This window comes from Tachyglossus aculeatus, chromosome 22, assembly GCF_015852505.1.
Source record: "Tachyglossus aculeatus isolate mTacAcu1 chromosome 22, mTacAcu1.pri, whole genome shotgun sequence".
Lineage (NCBI taxonomy): Eukaryota > Metazoa > Chordata > Mammalia > Monotremata > Tachyglossidae > Tachyglossus > Tachyglossus aculeatus.
Window position 1 is genome coordinate 15,285,346 of NC_052087.1, and position 19,721 is coordinate 15,305,066.

Consider the following 19,721-nt stretch of genomic DNA (forward strand, 5'->3'; position numbering starts at 1 on the left):
CTCTAGAAGTATTTTTAAATAGGAAAGATTTCACGGGTCTGAGATGGGGTGGCTGAACTCCTGCTGAAATGCAGAGGGATGGATTAGGTGAATTTGTATCCCCTTACATCTGGAATCCTACAAAATCTGAACCAGGAAATATTCAACAACATGAGGCCATATGTGGGATGGATTTTATGTCCCTCTGGAACAGGGACCATATCTTAATTCTATTTAATGTTTCCAAATACTTAGGAAAAAGTGATGCATACAGTAGGTGCTCAGTAAATGCTGCTGCTGATGATGATGATATTTTTCAGAATCCTTCTGCCCTCCCAGCCCACCACAGCAAGCCCTGTAGACTGTTACCTCATTATGGGCAGGGAATGTGACTGCTAACTCTGTTGTATTGTATTATCCCAAGTGCTTAGTACAGTGCTTGCACAAAGTAAGTGCTCAATAAATACCATTGATTGATTGACAGATTAACTGGGGGGAAGAGGGAACAAAAAGACAGGTGGTAGTAGAGACCAAGGAACCAGGCCAATAAATTAGTAGTCTGGCTTCAAATTTATTCATTTCCAATGACTTACTCACTCCCTCCCTCTTCTGAACAAATCAGGGAATTTTTGCCAACCTCATTCTTCTCACCTTAATTGTGAGGTAAAATACCAGTGTAACATTTACACAGAATCCTAAATGTCTGTAAAATATTTTGAGACATACTTATGAGACCCCCTCAAAATGTGAAGGGCACAGTTTTTCTTATTGCTACAAGAGATTGGGAGTGGATGGAGGCCTGAATAGGGAATGATTCTTCCAGTCTATATTCCTGTTTCCATATACCCTACTCCTATCCTTTCTCCTATCAACCTCAATATCACTCTCTGTCTCTCTCTCTATATATACACATATAAACACACACACACACACACACACACACACACACACACACTTGCTCTCAAAGGGCTGTGGGCCTTTGAATACTTTCATCAGTTGAGTACTTGGAAAGAGCGCATTTTGGATTTTTCGTATGTTTATATATGAGTCTTTTCAAACTGCCTACCTAAGTCACACTAGGTCTTTTCTAGAAATTTGCCAAAATCCTTATTCCCTTTGTGAAGATCAAATGCATCCTTTCAGGGGTATTTTCAAAACTGGGGAGGTCTCCTCTCCCATTTATTTACAAGGAATGACTGTGAGATTTCCATTAGCATTAATGGCAATTACAACCCTAAATCCCACTGTGTATTGATTGGGCGAAAGAGCCCCCATTGCTTTTTTCACTCTTCCCGTCTTCCATTGAGGCTTTGTCAAAAGGATGACATAACTGTTAAAGTGTTTTTAACATGCTATGGCTCCACTGGCTGCATTCATTCTCTTCGCCCTCTCCACTCATACAAAAAAATGTAAATACAGCCAGAAACACAGCACAGTTATTATCTTAAGGGAAAGCATAAAGAGCTATCAAGCCCAGCAGGAAATAAAGAATCGGTTCTCTCCTCTATTCACTTCAAATCTATTCATTAAAGATACATTGGGATGGCTAGTTTCCAGGTCCCACAGAACAAATCCACAATGTCTTCACTGATCCTCTACCATGAGCAGACAGGGTAAGGTGACCCTGCATTCCTCATAATAGTGGCTATTTTTCCAAAGAGATAAGCTTTGTTTGAATGACTCTAGGAAAGAATCCTTCTCCCAGTCTTCTCTCCCACACCTTTGCTAAAAAAAAACAGTATCCTGGCCACTGGCCCCAGACATGAAGGAATTGTATTTCTCACAGGGATCCTCTTCTTTCTTCTCTGACAAATATGACTGCTTCTGGGACAACAGTTCCACACAGAGTTCTTACAGGATGTTTGTTTGTTCCTGACCACCTAGTGCTGATGTAATACAGTTACTTATCAGTTCCTAGGCCAGCCCCTCATGGAACCAAACTTACTTTAGCATGTGGCTCCTTTGTTCTTTCCTACAACCTTTAGGGAATGTTATGTTTGCTTTCAGCAGAGAAATAGCATTGCGGAGTGGATAGAGCCCTGGCCTAGGAGTCAGAAGGTCATGGGTTCCAATCCCAGCTCTGCCATTTGTCTGCTGTGTGACCTTGAGCAAGTCACTTCACTTCTCTGGGCTTCAGTTATCCCATTTGTAAAATGGGGATCGAGATTGTGAGCCAAAAGACTATGCCTAACCCAATTTGCTTGTATCCATCCCAGTGCTTAGTACAGTGCCTGGCACATAATAAGTGCTTAACAAATACCATACTTATTATTATTATTCAACTTTTCTATGTTCCCTGAGGATTCTGCAGGCCATTGACCCCTAAAGAAAGAGATCCTAATTCATCTAGTGAATAATAGGGAAAAAATTTTGTTTTGAAAGACCACCAAATCTCTAGGTCTGTGACTGAAAAAAATCCTCAATCCTTATTTCTTGGCAACTTGTGTCTCTCTCTGCACACCCTATGCTCCCAAGACTGCAACAGAGATACTGGCTTGGGCAGGTAAAGCATTGTCATTATGATGCCATAATCTAAGGAGTTTTATGGCTCTTACTAGAACTGCCAGGCTCCTGCATGCTTTGAATGTGAAATCCTGGGGGCACCAATTTCATTCCAATGCTGAACACTTACAAGATGATTCAGGGGTTTCTGAGGTGCCTCAGTTTAGGTTTCTGGCTATTCGGGTCAAACTGGACTGCCGACGATATCTGTCCTAAGAACCTAGCATAATGTCAGGTAGCCCCACTGAAGATCCCTTCAAGGTTGGTGGACTGGTTTTTTTTTTATATATTTATTGTTTACTGTGTGGTAGGCACTGTACTAAGTGCTGGGGTAACTACAAGCTAATCAGGGTGGACAGAGTCCCTGTTCCACATGGGGCTCACATTCTTAATCTCCATTTTACTGATAAGGTAACTGAGGCACAGAGAAGTTAAGTGACTTGTGCAAGGTCACACAGCAGACAAGTGGCAGAGCTGGGATTAGAACCCAGGTCCTTCTGACTTCCAGGATGTGCTCTAGACACTAAGTCATACTGCTTCCCTGCGGTGTTTGGAGCAGTAAGGGATGAGGAACTACCCATAAGGAACCATCCTGCAGAAAAATTGCTTTTTATGGCAGGAGTTCCCAACATCAGTTGAGGATGCAGAGATAGAGCATATATTATAGCTATCTAACACGTAGTACATTAACACTGTTTTTCTTCTAAACCTCAGTCATACAAGGGTGGCTCATGAGGGTCCAGCAGGTTAATTTTTACTGCTGTGTAAACTGTTCTGATTTACTCTAATTCATTTTAACATCAAAAGGAAAAATACCAGAGGACAAGCCCCTATGCACCCCAACTGCACCTTACTCCGGCAGCACCACGGACATGGATAGAGAAGCAGCGTGGCTCAGTGGAAAGAGCATGGGCTTTGGAGTCAGTGATCAGGGATTCAAATCCCAACTCTGCCAATTGTCAGCTGAGTGACTTTGGACAAGTCACAACTTCTCTGTGCCTCAGTTACCTCATCTGTAAAATGGGGATTGACTGTGAGCCCTCCATGGGACAACCTGATCACTCTGTAGCCTCCCAGCACTTAGAACAGTGCTTTGCATATAGTAAGCACTTAATACAGGCCATCATTATTGTTGTTATTATTACAGGGAAGCATATTCCTCACCCCATGACTAGAGAGAGTATTCATATCTGCTTTCACCTGATGCTTTTGTGAGGGGAAAGAAGCCATTGTCATGATGTTGATGACCTGAACCAAAGCTTCTCTGTGCATTTGGTGTTTACCTGAGGAGGAAAGGTTTAAGGGATGCTACTTCTTGGGGTCTAATGAGCCAATTTAAGGCTAGCAGGCAGGGGCAGGGCAGCAGAAGCCAGGGAGGAGACAGCCCAAAGGAAAAGAGGCCAGCAGAGGCTGCCTGCTTTCTTACCCTAATGTTCATCCTCCTAGATCCTTGAATAAAAGGGAAACAGCTTTTGTAGAGATTAATGTAATGTTTAAACCTTCTGACTTCTCTTCTCCCTCCTCTCCGCTTTTGTGTTTATTATTATTATTATTATTTAAGAGCTTGCTGTGTGTCAATAACTGTATTATGTGCTAAGTAGCCTCAGATAATTAGATTGGAAGAGTCCCTGCCTCACACAGTCTAAGTAGGAGGGAGAGCAGGTATTCAATACTTATTTTACAGGTGAGGTAACTGAGGCACCGAGAAGTTAAGTGACTTGCTCAATGTCACAGAGCCAGTAAATGGCAGAGTGAGTATTAGAGTTCAGGCCCTCTGAATCCCAGGTCAGTGCTTTTACCATTAGGTGTTGATGCTTCTCATGTCCCTTTTGCTTCTCCAAAAGCAGGAAGAAAGAGAAATTCTTATGGTGCAACAAAGCCAGCAAAGGAAGCAAAAGAAAGCCTCTGTGAACTCCCCACCACTGAGAACCCGGCAAACAAAGCCAGGTCGAGTTCTGCTGAAAGGAAAGATCTCCTTTAAAGAAAAAGAGGTGGCATGCTCTGCTAGGGATTTGTGACAAGAGCCCAAAGCATGCTGTAATTTGAAGGTGTTAGGTGTGATCAATCAATCAATACTATTGATTGATAGCCCACTTACTGGGATTTGTGAGGAGAAAACCAGGGAGTGCTGCAACCTGAGTACGTTAGGAGTGATTTTCCTGTGCTTTTCCTAAGATGCTTGTTTTGGAAGGATGCCAATGTACACTGGCTGCAACCAATCAATCAATAAGTGAGATTTATTGAGTGCTTACTGTGTGCAAAGCATTATACTAAATGCTTAGGAGGGTGCAACATGAGCTTACAGTCTAGAGGGGAAGATAGATATTAAAATAAATTCTAGATATGTACATCAGTGCTGTGCGGCTGAGGGTGAGGTGAATATCATATACTTTTAGGACACCAATCCAAGTGCATAAGTAGTGCAGAAGGGAAGGGGAGTAGGGAAAAGAAGGGTTTAGTCAGAGAAGGTCTCTTAAAGGAGATATGATTTTAATAGGCTTTGAAGGTGGGGAGAATGTTGGTCTGTCAGATATGAAGAGGTAGGGAATTCCAGGCTGGAGAGAGGATGTGGGCAAGGAGTCAGTGGTGAGATAGTTTAGATCTAGGTACAGTGAATAGGTTGGCATTGGAGGAATGAAGCAAATGGGCTAGTTATGTTTGGAAAACAGAAAGGTAAGATAGGAGGGGATGAGCTGATTGAATGGTTTAAAGCCATTGGTAAGGAGTTTCTGTTTGATGCGGAGGTGGATGTGGGGAGATGTGAACTGAATGGTTTATGTTTTTTTTTTTTTTTAGAAAAATGATCCAGGTAGTAGAGTGAAATCAGGACCGGAGTGGAAGAGAGACAGGAGGCAGGGAGGAAGCTGATGTGATATTCAAGGTAGGATAGGATAAATGTTTGTGTCAGAGTGGTAGCAGTTTGGATAGAGAGGAAAGGGCAGATGTTAGCAACGTTGTGACAAGCTGCAGACAGAGTAAAGTCAGCCTAGAATCCTTCTGCTTCATTTTGCTTGGAACCTGGTGCCAGTTCCTGGGGCTGGGAGTTCAGTTTTCTTTCATTCCTTCATTCAGCAGCTCTTCTCAGCCTGTGCAAATCCAACATGATGGTTTGCCAATGTGTTCCCAATTAGTGCAACAAAACCTCAATGGGAAATTTCAAAATGCTTTAAGCCAATTAGGACTTTGCAGCTTGTTGAAGTGTGATCATGCTTATGACTCTCAGACCCTCCAGGATGTGGACTGATGCAACAGCTTCCTCAAGCACAAAACCATGTTTTTTAAGGTGAGAGTCAAATTGTGATTGGGAGAGTATTGGAGGCCCCTGTTAGGGCTTCCACTGAGGCCAGCTGAATTATCTTGTGGCAGACAGATAAATTAAATTGATTGTCCACAGACACTGCAACAAGAATGCCTGGTAGTACAATTGATAAATAATAAGGCTGGATGGAAGTTTGAGAGATCTAAAGACACAAACTAACCCAGATAGACTAAAATCTTTCCTGCCCTAAAGATTCTCTAACTTCCCAAAATGACCCACCTCATAATAACAACAGTGGATTTTAAGTGCTAAACACTTCACTAAATGCTGAGCTAGACATAGGAAGCAGCATGGCTTAGTGGAAAGAGCACAGGCTTGGGAGTCAGAGGGTGTGGGTTCTAATCCCAGCTCTGCCACTTGTCTTTTGTGTGACCTTGGGCAAGCCACTTAACCTCCTTGTGCCTCGATTACCTCATCTGTAAAATGGGGATTAACAATAATAATAATGGTATTTGTTAAGCGTTATGTGTGAAGCACTGTTCTAAGCAGTGGGTGGACACAATGTGATGAGGTTGTCCCACGTGGGGCTCACAGTCTTAATCCCCATTTTAAAGATGAGGTAACTGAGGCACAGAGAAGTTAAGTGACTTGCCCAAAGTCACACAGCTGTCAAGCGGCAGAGCTGGGATTAGAACCCCTGACCTCTGACTCCCAAGCCCGTGCTCTTTCCACTGAGCCATGCTGGTGAGCTCCATGTGGGAAAACCTGATTATCTTGTCTCTACCCCAGCTCTTAGAACAGTTCTTGGCACATAGTAAGTACTTAACAAATACCACAATTAATATTATTGTTATAAGATAACCAAGATGGGTATAGTCCCTGTCCCATATGAAGCTCCTGTCTAAGAAGGAGAGAACAGGTATTGACTCCCCATTTTGCAGATGATCATCATCATCAATCGTATTTATTGAGCACTTACTGTGTGCAGAGCACTGTACTAAGTGCTTGGAAAGTACAAATTGGCAACATATAGAGACAGTCCCTACCCAACGGTGGGCTCACAGTCTAAAAGGGGGAGACAGAGAACAAAACCAAACATACTAACAAAATAAAATAAAATAAAATAAAAAATGATGTGATGAAACTGAGGCACGGAGAAGTTAAGTGACTTGCCCAAAGTCCCACAGCAGGCAAGTGGCAGAGCTGGGAATAGAACCCAGGTCCTCTTTGTCCCAGGTCCATGCTCTTTCCATAAACCATGCTGGTTCTATACAAATGGTTTTGTTTAACAATCTTCAATGACAAGAGTAAAACTGTTGACAAAATGAACTGACCGAGATGGATTATGTTATTGACTCTGATTCACAACTAAGTGTTAATGAATCAACCTGCACCTCGATTTCCCTATTTATGATATGGGAAGATGATGGGAAGGTTTGTGAAGCTGGATGGGAATATGTGTGGAATCTCTTCAGTTACTAACAGACAGGCAGGCACTCTGTACAGACTAAAAAATGCTAGCGGTTCTCAGCACTTTCCAAAAGACACTACCAGCTTAATTTCCCCTTAAAATTAAATGCCCATACTTTGGATTTGCTTTGAATACAACAGAGACTTGGTCCTTCATCGTGGGCATCAGGAGGAACAGCTGCCTTCTCATTCAGTCATCTCTGCAAGTCTCACTCTGCCCAGGTATGTCTATATATACAGTAGTGATTTATCTAGGATCACCACTCCTGCCTGGGCTGCCCTGTTCAAACAGACATAATATTCTCAGCATTCTCAACACTGTATAGTGGCTTCTGTACCATGAGGGTGGCAAGGGCAGATAGGGCATCCCAGGTCCTCAGCCCACCCCTGTAGAACCCAGAGCCCCTGTGCTTGGGAGATTTGGGCTGTATGTGGCCAGGCTTCCACTAATCCATCATTCCCATGTAGGGATCAGGGCATCTCTCTCCCATGAGAGCAGGAGAGAAAATAAGTTCTCCCTACACCAACCCTTAGACCATAAGGCCTGAGAGTCAGAAGGACCTTGGTTCTAAACCTGGCTCTGCTACTTCTCTGCTCTGGGACCTTGGACAAATCACTTAATTTCTCTGTTCCTCAGTTACCTCATTTGCAAAATGGGGATTGATAGTGAGCCCCATGTTGCTTAAGAGGCATTTGATTGGCTTAAGAATTTGTCTGGAAGGCCTCTCAATTCTATCAATCCTGAGGTGACAGGTTTGAACTACAGTCCAACCTAGCACTGCCACCTCTTACCCCAATCATATGACACAATGTGATCCTGGCCTGACTTCGGCTCCCTGGGCACGATCCTACTGGATGGGCAAGACTGCAGTGCGCCTCGGTATAGGGGGTTGCCCCTACCTCAGACCAGTGCTGTTCCTGGGGAATTTTTTTGTCATTTTTTTAAATAAAAAGAAAATAAAGCTTCTCATTTCATCTCCTCTGCCCACCTCGTGGGAAGAAGGTTGGGCAGCAGTTGCTCTCCCCCACCCTGCCATGGAGATCAACCACGGAAAATGAGGCAGGACAGAGGAAGAAAATGAGTTTTTCTTCTTCCCCCTCCAAGCCTCCTATTCAGAGCCCAAGAAAATGAATCAAAACAGCAGAGAAAAACATGTTTTCCTGCTGTTGCTCTGCAGCCTGGGAGCTCAGGACCCTATCCCACAGTCAACCTGGGTTTCTTCACCCCAACCTTCATGGAAAGTTCCACCTCCACCTTCCCCAGCACTACCCCCTGTTTGTAAACCCCATGTGGGACAGGGACTGTGACCAACTTGATTAACTTGTATCTACCCTAGTACTTATAGCAGTACTTGACACATAGTAAGCACTTAATACCATAAATTAAAAAAAAACTATGCAAAAAGCCAGACAGCTGGCTGCTTTTTGGGATCATCTTGAAGGACTCCACTTGATTAACAATTCATAGAGCAAAATCTGCCAAACCACCAAGGAACCAAGTAAATTCTGGATTTCTCTCTCTCTCTCTCCCTCCCCCTCTCCCTCCCTCCTTTCTACTTTTCCACACAGTGCCTTGAAGGCCAGAGAAGTAGGAAAGGAAACCAAGCCTAGTTTCTCACCCCAGAGTCTCAAATGAGAACTAAGTCAGACTCCCCCATGTAAAATCAGCAGGAAGGGAGGCTAGAGCACAACTGTTACTATCCATGCAGCAGGTTCATGTGAGAACTGTAATCCCATTCTGTTCCAGACTAAGTAAGCCAATAACTATAATGGAAATGCAGGGCAGGCCACTGCTTACACTACCCAAACAACATCTCCTGGTTTCCACCAGAAACACCATTTTGTCCCTGAGAATTTTGGAACTTATGAACACTGAATAGGAGGAAGGATAAGAGGTGGAGAAAGGGAGAAGAAAAGGATGGGGCCCTGTCTCTTTTCTTATGGTATTTGTTAAGTGCTTACAATGTGCCAGGCACTGAACTAAATGCTGGGGTAGATACAAGCTAATTAAATTGGACACAGACCATGTCCCACATGGGACATAGTAATACCCATTTTGCAGCTGAGGTAACTGAGGTACACAGTAGTTAAGTGACTTGCCCAAGGTCACAGAACAGACAAGTGGTAGAGCCAGGATAAGAACTAAGGTCCCCTAACTCCCAGGCCCATACTCTTTCCACAAGGCCATGCTTTTCTTAAAAATAATCAGTCAATTACCATAATACACAATAATGCACCATAATGAGAAGCTGCCCTTTTTTTCTTTGTAAAAGTGCAGCTGCTTAAGGAACTCAATTAACAAAGGAAAGCCTCCAATTAATAGAATTAACACTTTGCACTTGGGGCAGAGGTGGGGAAGAACTCAAGGCAGAAAGAAACTATTTTGGATCCTACATCTCATTCATGTATGCTATTTTTTTCTTCACTAAAAGGTGGAGGTCAAGAATGCCCCCAGAGCATTTTTCTAGGTGAATAATGATGTGGGAAAAGATGAAGGATTCTTACAAGTTATCTTCAAACAGTGGCCTGATCTAGTTCTTGTTGTATCTTATCACGTTAAGAAGAGCCTTGAAAACATTAAGCCGTGTCATTAGAAATTGTTATGAAATAGACTTCTCTGAAAGACAGCCTTTAATGCAGAAAATTAAACATACCAAAACAAAAGTAGAATGTGTTAGATGAATATCTATACTTATTCAGATTCCAATTCACTCAGATAAATGAAGCTCCAAAGAAACTGATCTCTGCCACTGCTCAACACTGCAACAGTGTTAGTCCAAACAAGCCCTGCATTTTTTACAATCAGCTTTTCTTTGGTTTTTATCATTTTCCTCTGGGTGGAATATATCTGAAATTAATTTAAATATCTAATTTCCTTTTCATCAGTTGGCATTTGTGCTCTTTGGACTGTTTTAAGATGGAAGAACTGAACCTGTTAGGTCTAAACCAGTCTTGCCAATACAGACTCGCCCTCTTGCCTGAGGTGAGTAATGATTCCTGCCAGGGGAGCACTAAAGAATGTGAATTTCACTTTATTTCTCTTATAGGGTGTGGAAAGGAAAGAGAGAGGTGAGTGAGATTATAAAAATATATTTTTACAGCTGGCCACTGGCCAAGCCTTCAATACCAACATATTTGAAGAAGCATAAATATGCTGAAGTGGAAAAAAAGTCTAAGTGAAATGGCAAACAGGATCCCCAGAGAAAGTTACAAATTGAAATCCCATGACAACAGCTGTCCCGCATGCAAATGAAAAGGTTTGATTTACCTTGAAATAAAAATGCTTTGCTAGCATTGTGTAGTCCGGAGACCTGAGTAACTCCAATGGTGGTATTCACGAGGTCTAGCTCAGTGATAACATCAATTTGTAAGTCAGGATCCATTCCAATGCCTACCACTGTAAAGAAACAGAGAGTTACTTCATGAGTTTCATCATAAAATACTGAATTAAATTAGCTATGGGAAACTAATACTACAGACACATTGAATGTGCAAAGAATATAGAGTCTGTTCTAGACAAGCACTTAACTACCATAACATCCCTACAGGAAAAAGAAACAAAAAAAAAAGATGTTCTTTTGCATATTATCATTAATCTGCTACTTCTTTCACGCTAGCTTTTTAATAGTTTTTTTTTAAATGTAGTCTCTCCATAATAATATAGAAGCTAAATCATGTACTATCACCTGTGCAGCCACAAAGCACTCACAATTTGTCAAATAAATCCAAGGCAAGTATAAAGGGGAACATGATGGGAAAGAAACCAGATAATGGACGAAGAGACCAGAGCTCCTGGAGTAGAAGAAGTAGAGGGATCATCACACAAGTCACCTACACTTCCATCAAAGAAGATTCCACAGTGGAAGGCTCAGTTAAACTCTGAGTATACAATACACATGTGATTGAGGGCATAAGTGTTTTGCTCTTCTTCAGAAGTGACAAGTCTTGTCTCTGACTTGCCAAATGGCCTTGGGCTAAATCTCAGTTTTCTACCTTCTTCCCTGTGGTGCCTCATTCAGGACAGCAAAATGACTATATATATAGTCATATATATATTATATATATAAATATAAAATAGCTATATATGTGTATATATATATATACACACACACACACTCTAACATTCTCCATATTCTCTCATTTTTATTGCACCATACAGAGCATTCATTCTAAAACTAGATTGACACTGAAGGAAATATTTGTTCCTCAAAACACTCTAATTGGTGGCTTCTTTTGACTCTTCCTCAGTGAAACTGTAGACATCAGATCAGTCTTGGGATATTGCCCCCAATTTTTCATGCTGCAAACACTGGGAAGACAATTTTGCAAGGTGAGATAAATGTGTGTTATGCCCTTCGGGACTGCAATACGTCATAGGAACCTGAATGTGGACTATCAAAATTAACAATCTATCCATCTTCCTCACCACCAAACTTTCAGAACCTGCATCAACGACTTAAGTGCAAAACATTAAATAAAATGGAGTCCCATAGAGAGTACTGTACAAAAATAATGTTTGGTATGTTTCCAAACCTTGCTTTTCGCAGTACCAAGGTAGATGAAATAGTGATAAATTTGCAAGGATTTGCCCTGGTCAGATCATGAATGGCAGTATTCTCATCTGGCTGGATACCTGGTAAGTACTCTAGAGAGACTATCAACAGGAGAAAGTAGATTTTTGTCAGAAACAGTAGGTTGACCTCTATCCAAAGTCCATATTTTGACCAAAACGATGGCTAATCTAATTCAAAAGTTTGGTAATGCAGAAATTAGAAAATAATTTAAACTCTAAATATTGAAAGCTGATTTTAAAGAGTTCACCGTTTGAACAACAACAAAAATCTAGGACCAGAAACTCGGCAGAACAGAGAAAAAAAAAATACACCACACCATCAACGTGATAACTAAACCTTCAAACTGGGAATACCATTCAAATGCCACACAGCTGGAGCCAGTTTGTGCACATCCAGCTGGAGTTGTTGGGTCACATCCTGCAGCTGTCCAGCCACAGAACCTGCCTGCCCACTAAACAGCTCCCACACCAAACCTCTAGTGCCATCGGCTGGCAAATATGAATGTTTCTGCTATTGAAATGATTTGCAAATGGAGAAGAATGTGTAGGGATGGAATTTTAGAAGTGCCTTGGTTTGGCAGCACATTCTAGCAAGTGTAGAACGGTTTCTACCAGATAGTTTACACTTTCCCGATTCTTAGGAAGAAATATTCATTCAATTGTATTTATTGAGCGCTTACTGTGTGCTGAGCACTGTACTGAGTGCTTGGGAAGTACAAGTCGGCAACATAGAGAGATGGTTCCTAACCATGGTGTCTCCCATGAGAAAGTGTTTCTATCCTTTCTGTGTCCTCAGTTTTTTTTTTCAGTTTGTTTTTTGACTTTGTCTGGACAGGTGGTAGTCTAAGCCTTACTTGAAGTACTGGGCAAAAACAATAGCTCTAGAACTTCAGCTGAATTTCTCATCTTCTAAGTTTCTTGAGCAAACTCAGGGGCCATGTTTTGTTTATTTTGTTTTTACTTCTATTGCATGGTCTCACCATCTAGGACAGGGTTATGCACACAGTAGGCATTCTATCATCAATCCTAGTGAATAATCGCCATCAATGTTAACAAGAATGAAGACCTTCCTTGGCACTGAATCTCCAGGAATTGAATCAGGTGGGATCTTACTGGATCTCAGAGTCAAGCTTTTTTGGCAGGATGAACCCTCAGAAACCAGCATGGGGAAATACAATAACAATCAACAAAAACCCAGTGTGTAACCCTTGGAGGTGTGCCACTCTCTTGTACCAGATCGTTGGGGGTGTATGTTAAAGTTTTTTCTTAGTTCCTGTCCAAAGTCGAATATTTTATACCAATGAGTCATCTATACAGATATAGAGATTGATATTATCCATAAATTTATATTATATAATATCTGTTTGTGGTAATATTGCAATATTATAGAGATTTCATATATCTGTAACTGAGTGAGGTTTTGCTGACTTGAAAGCCAACTGATATAGTCCTTTTTTTTAAAAAAAAAAGGATATAATAAACTGAAGGCTGAATCAGAAATCATTTACGCCTCCAAATACTGCTTTCTACTTTCCTTTTTAATTGGTCCCCTCCAGGGTGAAAACCCTTTACTGGGCCGATATCAGGCTAGTGAAAAAGGGAATCATTTCACACGTTGCCCAGAGAGTCAGAAAGCCCATTAAATGAGCCAGCATTTACATGGCTTCCCTTGAACCGAACATGATTTGAGAAAGTGGGCTCCTTGGAAAATAATAATAATAATAATGGTGGTATTTGTTAAGTGCTTACTATGTGCAAAGCACTGTTCTAAGCGCTGGGGGAGATACAAGGTGATCAGTTTGTCCCACTTGGGGCTCACAGTCTAAATCACCATTTTACAGATGAGGTAACTGAGGCACAGAAGAAGTTAAGTGGCTTGCCCAAGGTCACCCAGCTGACAAGTGGCAGAGCCAGGATTCGAACCTTTGACCTCTGACTCCCAAGCCCACGCTCTTTCTACTGAGCCATGTTGCTTTCCCAAAGGAAAGGTTCTGGAAAAATGTTCAGTTTACCAGACTAGTCTTAAGCAAGGAGCCGCTGCCCTTTCTAAAATAACCATTAAACTTCTTCTAGTTAACACATAATTGCTCTCCAAGTGCCCGTGGGGAATTCAAATTAACCCAGCTAAGAAGCTCCTCAAAAATTCTGAGAAAGGAAGGTAAACATTCCAGATCCCCTCAAGGCCAGACTCAAGGTCCAGCTCCCTTGGCTCATTCCCCTGTTCTAGAAAAGATACTACCATCTGCTGTGGCTTCCCTCTGTGGTACTTACTCCATGTGAGTGTTCTGTTCCAAAATCTATTTAGACTGCTCGAGTTACACGCAGGCCAACACTCCCAACCAAATCAGCCTTTATTTGGTGCATCATAAATCCAATCTGCTACAGCCCTTTTGAGAGCAACCTTTCCCTTGGCCAAAATGAAGCAAGACATAGGAAGAAGTGCTTCGGGTGACCTCATCCAGCATCTACACTTCATGCCCACCTTAAAAAAGTTTGCGTCCCCAGCACCAGTCTGAACCACCTTGCCCCTAATTCCCACTGCCCTATTAAAGGGAAAATTATCGCAGCCACACAGCGGCTCCTTAGCGGAGCCAATCCATCGCTTATGAATGTGTATTCATATTTTGCATGCCCTCTGGAGGCTGGAACCAAACACTCCAAGGCCTGCTCTTCAATTAATAATTAATTAACAACAGATGAGCTGTTGCCCTTTAACCAATTTGTCTCTCCTCCCCCAGCAGATGGTACCCACTCTGTTGCACGTGGGCGTGGTAGAACGAAGCCGCAGACGGAGACGCTCTCCATCCCCCATTTTAATCTCTTGAGATGACAAAAAAATAAGATTGGAGAGGGAAACAATCAACTGACTCTCACATTATTCACGCTGCCTTGGAAGAAAGGTGTTAGTTCATGCCATATATTATTACTACACTCTTCCAAAACTGCTGCAAATGATAATGATTAGTGATGCCATTTGAAATCCTGGTGCAAAGAAAAGAATTTCAGGGACATGAAGCACAGGGCCTACTTCTTGTACCCCCATCACTTATTCGAACGCGTTCCTGCTCCCCTACTTCGCAATCTACCCCGCACGGCACCCCGCCTTTCTCCACGACCCATATCTTTCTATCTTTCCCGTGTAACTAGAGCTGTGCTGGCTGCACAGAGGCCCCATTCTAATTAAAACGTGCTTGATATGATCTGCTCATGCCCATTAAAAAGAGGCGATAGTTGAGCCGCACTTAAGTGAACCGCGTGTCTATTTCATCTGTGACTGTTAACAATCCGGAGAGCAATTGTTGCACTCACGAAATGAACTTTCCAAGTGAAGGGGCTGTTCCCGATAAAGGACTGGAAAGCGGTGCTTTGGTTCCCTGTCTGGGGACTTGACGTGTACCACGGGATGATGGCAAAGCAGACATTAAAGACTTCCTTCGCCCGTCGATGGGGCCCAATCTGGGCGCCGAAAGTGCCTGTGGTCTCAGTGGTCCTCGGGAAATTCCCTTCCTCTGAAAAGAGGTCTGCCTCTGTTCCTCGTATGAAAAGCGGAAATGATCCCGATTGTACTACAGGATCTTTATCCGTTTTTAACGAGACTGTACTCTTAAAGATTCCATCCCGGCCTCGTCGAGATCATCCTGTTATCCCCTCTTGATTCGGAGCATATTTAGATGAATATTCAGAAGGGGGCTGAGAACAAAGGCTTGGGAGGAATAGCGTGTTCGTGGGATTAATTATGCGGCACGCTGGATCTGGGGAGATCGGAGTTGCCGCTTTGACGACTCTTCGAGATCTGTCAAGATCTGAAAGATTCACAATGACCCCAGGAGGAGGGATTGGGGGTGGGGGTGGCAGGGGGTCTGCCCCGGAGGGAGGGAAGCACGGAGGAGCCGGAGCTCGGCCTCCTGAAACTTTTTTCCAGCCGCAAGCTTGGATCCTCCCCAGGCATGTCCCGCTCTGCCCTTGCACTGCCCCTACCCGCCCCCGCCTCTGTCCCGGCCCTAAGCCGGTCCCTGTCCCCTATCCCTGCCCTTCCCCTTCTCTGCCCTCCCCTGCCCCTATTCCGGCGTGGCTCGGTGGAAAGAGCCCGGGCTTTGGAGTCAGAGGTCATGGGTTCGAATCCCGGCTCCGCCAGTTGTCTGCTGTGTGACCTTGGGCTAGTCACTTCTCTGAGCCTCAGTTCCCTCATCTGTAAAATGGGGATCAAGACTGTGAGTCCCACGGGGGACAAACTGATCACTCTGTAGCGCCCCCTCCAGCGCTTAGAACAGTGCTTCGCACATAGTAAGCGCTTAACAAACGCCAACATTATTATTATTATTCCTGCCCTCCCCTGCCCTGCTCTGCCTCTGTTCCCGCCCTGCCCCTTCTCTGCTCTCTGCCCTGCCCTGCCCCTTCTCTGCTCTCTACCCTGCCCTCCCCTTCTCTGCTCTCTGCCCTGCCCCTTCTCTGCTCTCTGCCCTGCCCTGCCCCCTTCTCTGCTCTCTACCCTGCCCTGCCCCCTTCTCTGCTCTCTGCCCTGCCCTACCCCTTCTCTGCCCTTATTCAATAATAATAATAATAATAATGTTGGCATTTGTTAAGCGCTTACTATGTGCAAAGCACTGTTCTAAGCGCTGGGGGTGACACTTCTGCCCTGCCCCTTCTCTGCCCCGCCCCTTCTCTGCTCTCTGCCCTTATTCAATAATAATAATAATAATAATAATAATAATAATAATGTAGGCATTTGTTAAGCGCTCACTATGTGCAAAGCACTATTCTAAGCGCTGGGGGGATACTTCTGCCCTGCCCCTTCTCTGCCCTTATTCTTGCCCTGCCCTGCCCCTTCTCTGCCCCTATTCCTGCCCAGCCCCTTCTCTGCCCTGCCCTTATTCCTGCCCCTTCTCTGCCCTGCCCTGCCCCTGCTTTGCCCCTGCCCCTGCCCTCCGCTGCCTCTTCCCTCCCCTGCTCTCCGGAGGCGGGAGGGGGAGCTTCTTTCCTCCTCCCCCTCACCCCACCCCCAGCCGCAAAAGAAGGCGGCTCCACCACCCCTTTCTCCCGGCATCGCGCGGATGGCGAAGGCGGCCAGCGGTCCGGGCTGACCTCGGGCTGGCTAAGGGGGGGGAGAAAGGAGCGGCCTCAGGGGTTCCCACGCCCAGACTCTCTCCCCGGGAATTCACTCATTCATTCGATCGTATTTATTGAGCGCCGACTGTTTGCAGAGCACTAAGCGCTTAGGAAGTACAATTCGGCAACAGAGACAATCCCTACCCAATAAGGGGCTCACAGCCTAGAAATGAGAGACTCCCCCCCTTCCCTCCATCCAGAGACCTCTCAGCCACGTTGGGAAGGAGGAAACCGGCCAGACCTGCCCCAGCTGGAAAATTCTCCGGGAAGGGGCTGGGAAGAGGGCAACAGAAGGGGAGGGGAAGGGTTAAAAGGTCTCGGGTGCCGCCGCTTTCTTTAGGACCGGATTAGCCCCGGTCCAAAAGAAGGGAAGAGTCGAGACAATCACCCGGATCCGTATATGTTGCCGACTGGTACTTCCCAAGCGCTTAGTACAGTGCTCTGTACGCAGTAAGCGCTCAGTAAATTGAATCATCATCATCATCATCAATCGTATTTATTGAGCGCTTACTATGTGCAGAGCACTGTACTAAGCGCTTGGGAAGTACAAATTGGCAACATATAGAGACAGTCCCTACCCAACAGTGGGCTCACAGCCTAAAAGGGGGAGTTTTTAGGGAATGGGGAATAGGGAATGGGGAATGGAATGGGGAAGCAGCGTGGCTCAGTGTAGAGAGCCCGGGCTTGGGAGTCAGAGGTCATGGGTTCGAATCCCGGCTCCGCCTCAGTTACCTCATCTGTAAAATGGGGATTGACTGTGAGCCCCAAGTGGGACAACCTGATCACCTTGTATCCCCCCCTCCCAGCGCTTAGAACATTGCTCTGCACATAGTAAGCGCTTAACAAATACCACCGTTATTATTAATGAATACTTGGAGCTGGGGAGCGGGACGCGGAGGGGGCGTTGGTTACCAGGGCGAACGGAAGAGTTTGGGCCCGAACGAGCCAGGTGGACCGTCTGCGCGGTTCAAATTCATTCAATCGTATTTATTGAGCGCTTACTGTGTGCAGAGCACCGTACTAAGCGCTTGGGAAGTCCAAGTCGGCAACAGATAGGGACGGTCCCTACCCAACAACAGTCTAGAAGGGGGAGACGGGCAATAATAACAATAATAATGGCATTTGTTAAGCGCTTACTACGTGCAAAGCACTGTTCTAAGCGCTGGGGAGGATACAAGGTGATCAGGTTGTCCCACGTGGGGCTCACAGTCTTCATCCCCATTTTACAGATGAGGGAACTGAGGCACAGAGAAGTGCTTCTAGACTGTGAGCCCACTGTTGGGGTAGGGACTGTCTCTCTATGTTGCCAGCTTGTACTTCCCGTGTGCTTAGCGCAGTGCTCTGCACACAGTAAGCGCTCAATAAATACGGTTGATAGATAGATAGATAGATAGATAGATAGATAGATAGATAGATAGAGACTGTCTCTCTATGTTGCCAGCTTATACTTCCCGTGCGCTTAGTGCAGTGCTCTGCACACAGCAAGCGCTCAATAAATACGATAGATAGAGATAGATAGATAGATAGATAGAGACTGTCTCTATGTTGCCAGCTTGTACTTCCCGTGCGCTTAGTGCAGTGCTCTGCACACAGCAAGCGTTCAGTAAATACGATAGATAGATAGATATAGATATAGATAGATAGATAGATATAGATAGATAGGGACTGTCTATGTTGCCAGCTTGTACTTCCCGTGCGCTTAGTGCAGTGCTCTGCACACAGTAAGCGCTCAATAAATACGATAGATAGATAGATAGATAGATATAGATAGATACTGTCTCTCTATGTTGCCAGCTTGTACTTCCCGTGCGCTTAGTGCAGTGCTCTGCACACAGCAAGCGCTCAATAAATATGATAGATAGATACATAGGGACTGTCTCTCTATGTTGCCAGCTTGTACTTCCCAGGCGCTTAGTCCAGTGCTCTGCACACAGTCAGCGCTCAATAAATACGATTGATGATTTATTGATTGAAGTGACTTGCCCAAAGTCACACAGCTGACAATGGGCGCAGTCGGGATTGGAACAGAAGGAATGGTTGGTTTGCCCACAGGGACAGGAGGGGTCGGGGAACTCCGTGCCCAGCCAGGGCCAAGGGGTCAAACCGGTGCCCGGTGCCCGAGCGCCCAGGGCGGGGGCCACTCTCTGCCCTCTCCATCCCTGGGTGCCCCACTCGTGCCACGTGGCTCCCCCCCGCCTTACCTCCTTCCCCTCCCCACAGCACCTGTATATATGCTTGTACGTACTTAGTACTCCATTTATTTCATCTGTACGTATTTATTCTATTTATTTCATTTTGTTAATATGTTTTGTTTTGTTCTCTGCCTCCCCCTTCTAGACCGTGAACCCGCTGCTGGGTAGGGACCGTCTCTAGACGTTGCCAACTTGGACTTCGCACAGAGAAGCGGCGTGGCTCCGTGGAAAGAGCCCGGGCTTTGGAGTCAGAGGTCACGGGTTCAAATCCCGGCTCCACCAATTGTCAGCTGTGTGACTTTGGGCAAGCCGCTTCACTTCTCTGGGCCTCAGTCGCCTCATCTGGAAAATGGGGATTAAGACTGGGAGCCCCACGAGGGACAACCTGGTCACCTTGTAACCGCCCTGGCGCTTAGAACAGTGCTTTGCACGTAGTAAGCGCTTAATAAATGCCATTATTATAAAACTGTGAGCCCCCCAACCTGGTCACCTTGTAACCTCCCCGGCGCTTAGAACAGTGCTTTGCACATAGTAAGCGCTTAATAAATGCCATTATTATAAAACTGTGAGCCCCCCAACCTGGTCACCTTGTAACCTCCCGGGCGCTTAGAACAGTGCTTTGCACGTAGTAAGCGCTTAA

The 19,721-nt window shown here is 44.7% G+C and overlaps 1 protein-coding gene across 5 annotated transcripts in view; it reads right to left on the reverse strand.

Annotated features, from left to right (window-relative positions):
* NELL1 (neural EGFL like 1) overlaps positions 1-19,721 on the reverse strand; it is a 499,897-nt gene that overhangs the window by 479,462 nt on the left and 714 nt on the right. For all 5 annotated transcript variants that reach the window (XM_038764520.1, XM_038764521.1, XM_038764519.1 and 2 more), the window contains exon 2: positions 10,479-10,607. In XM_038764520.1, coding sequence (XP_038620448.1) covers positions 10,479-10,607 — 129 coding nt within the window. The remainder of the gene's footprint in view (positions 1-10,478; positions 10,608-19,721) is intronic.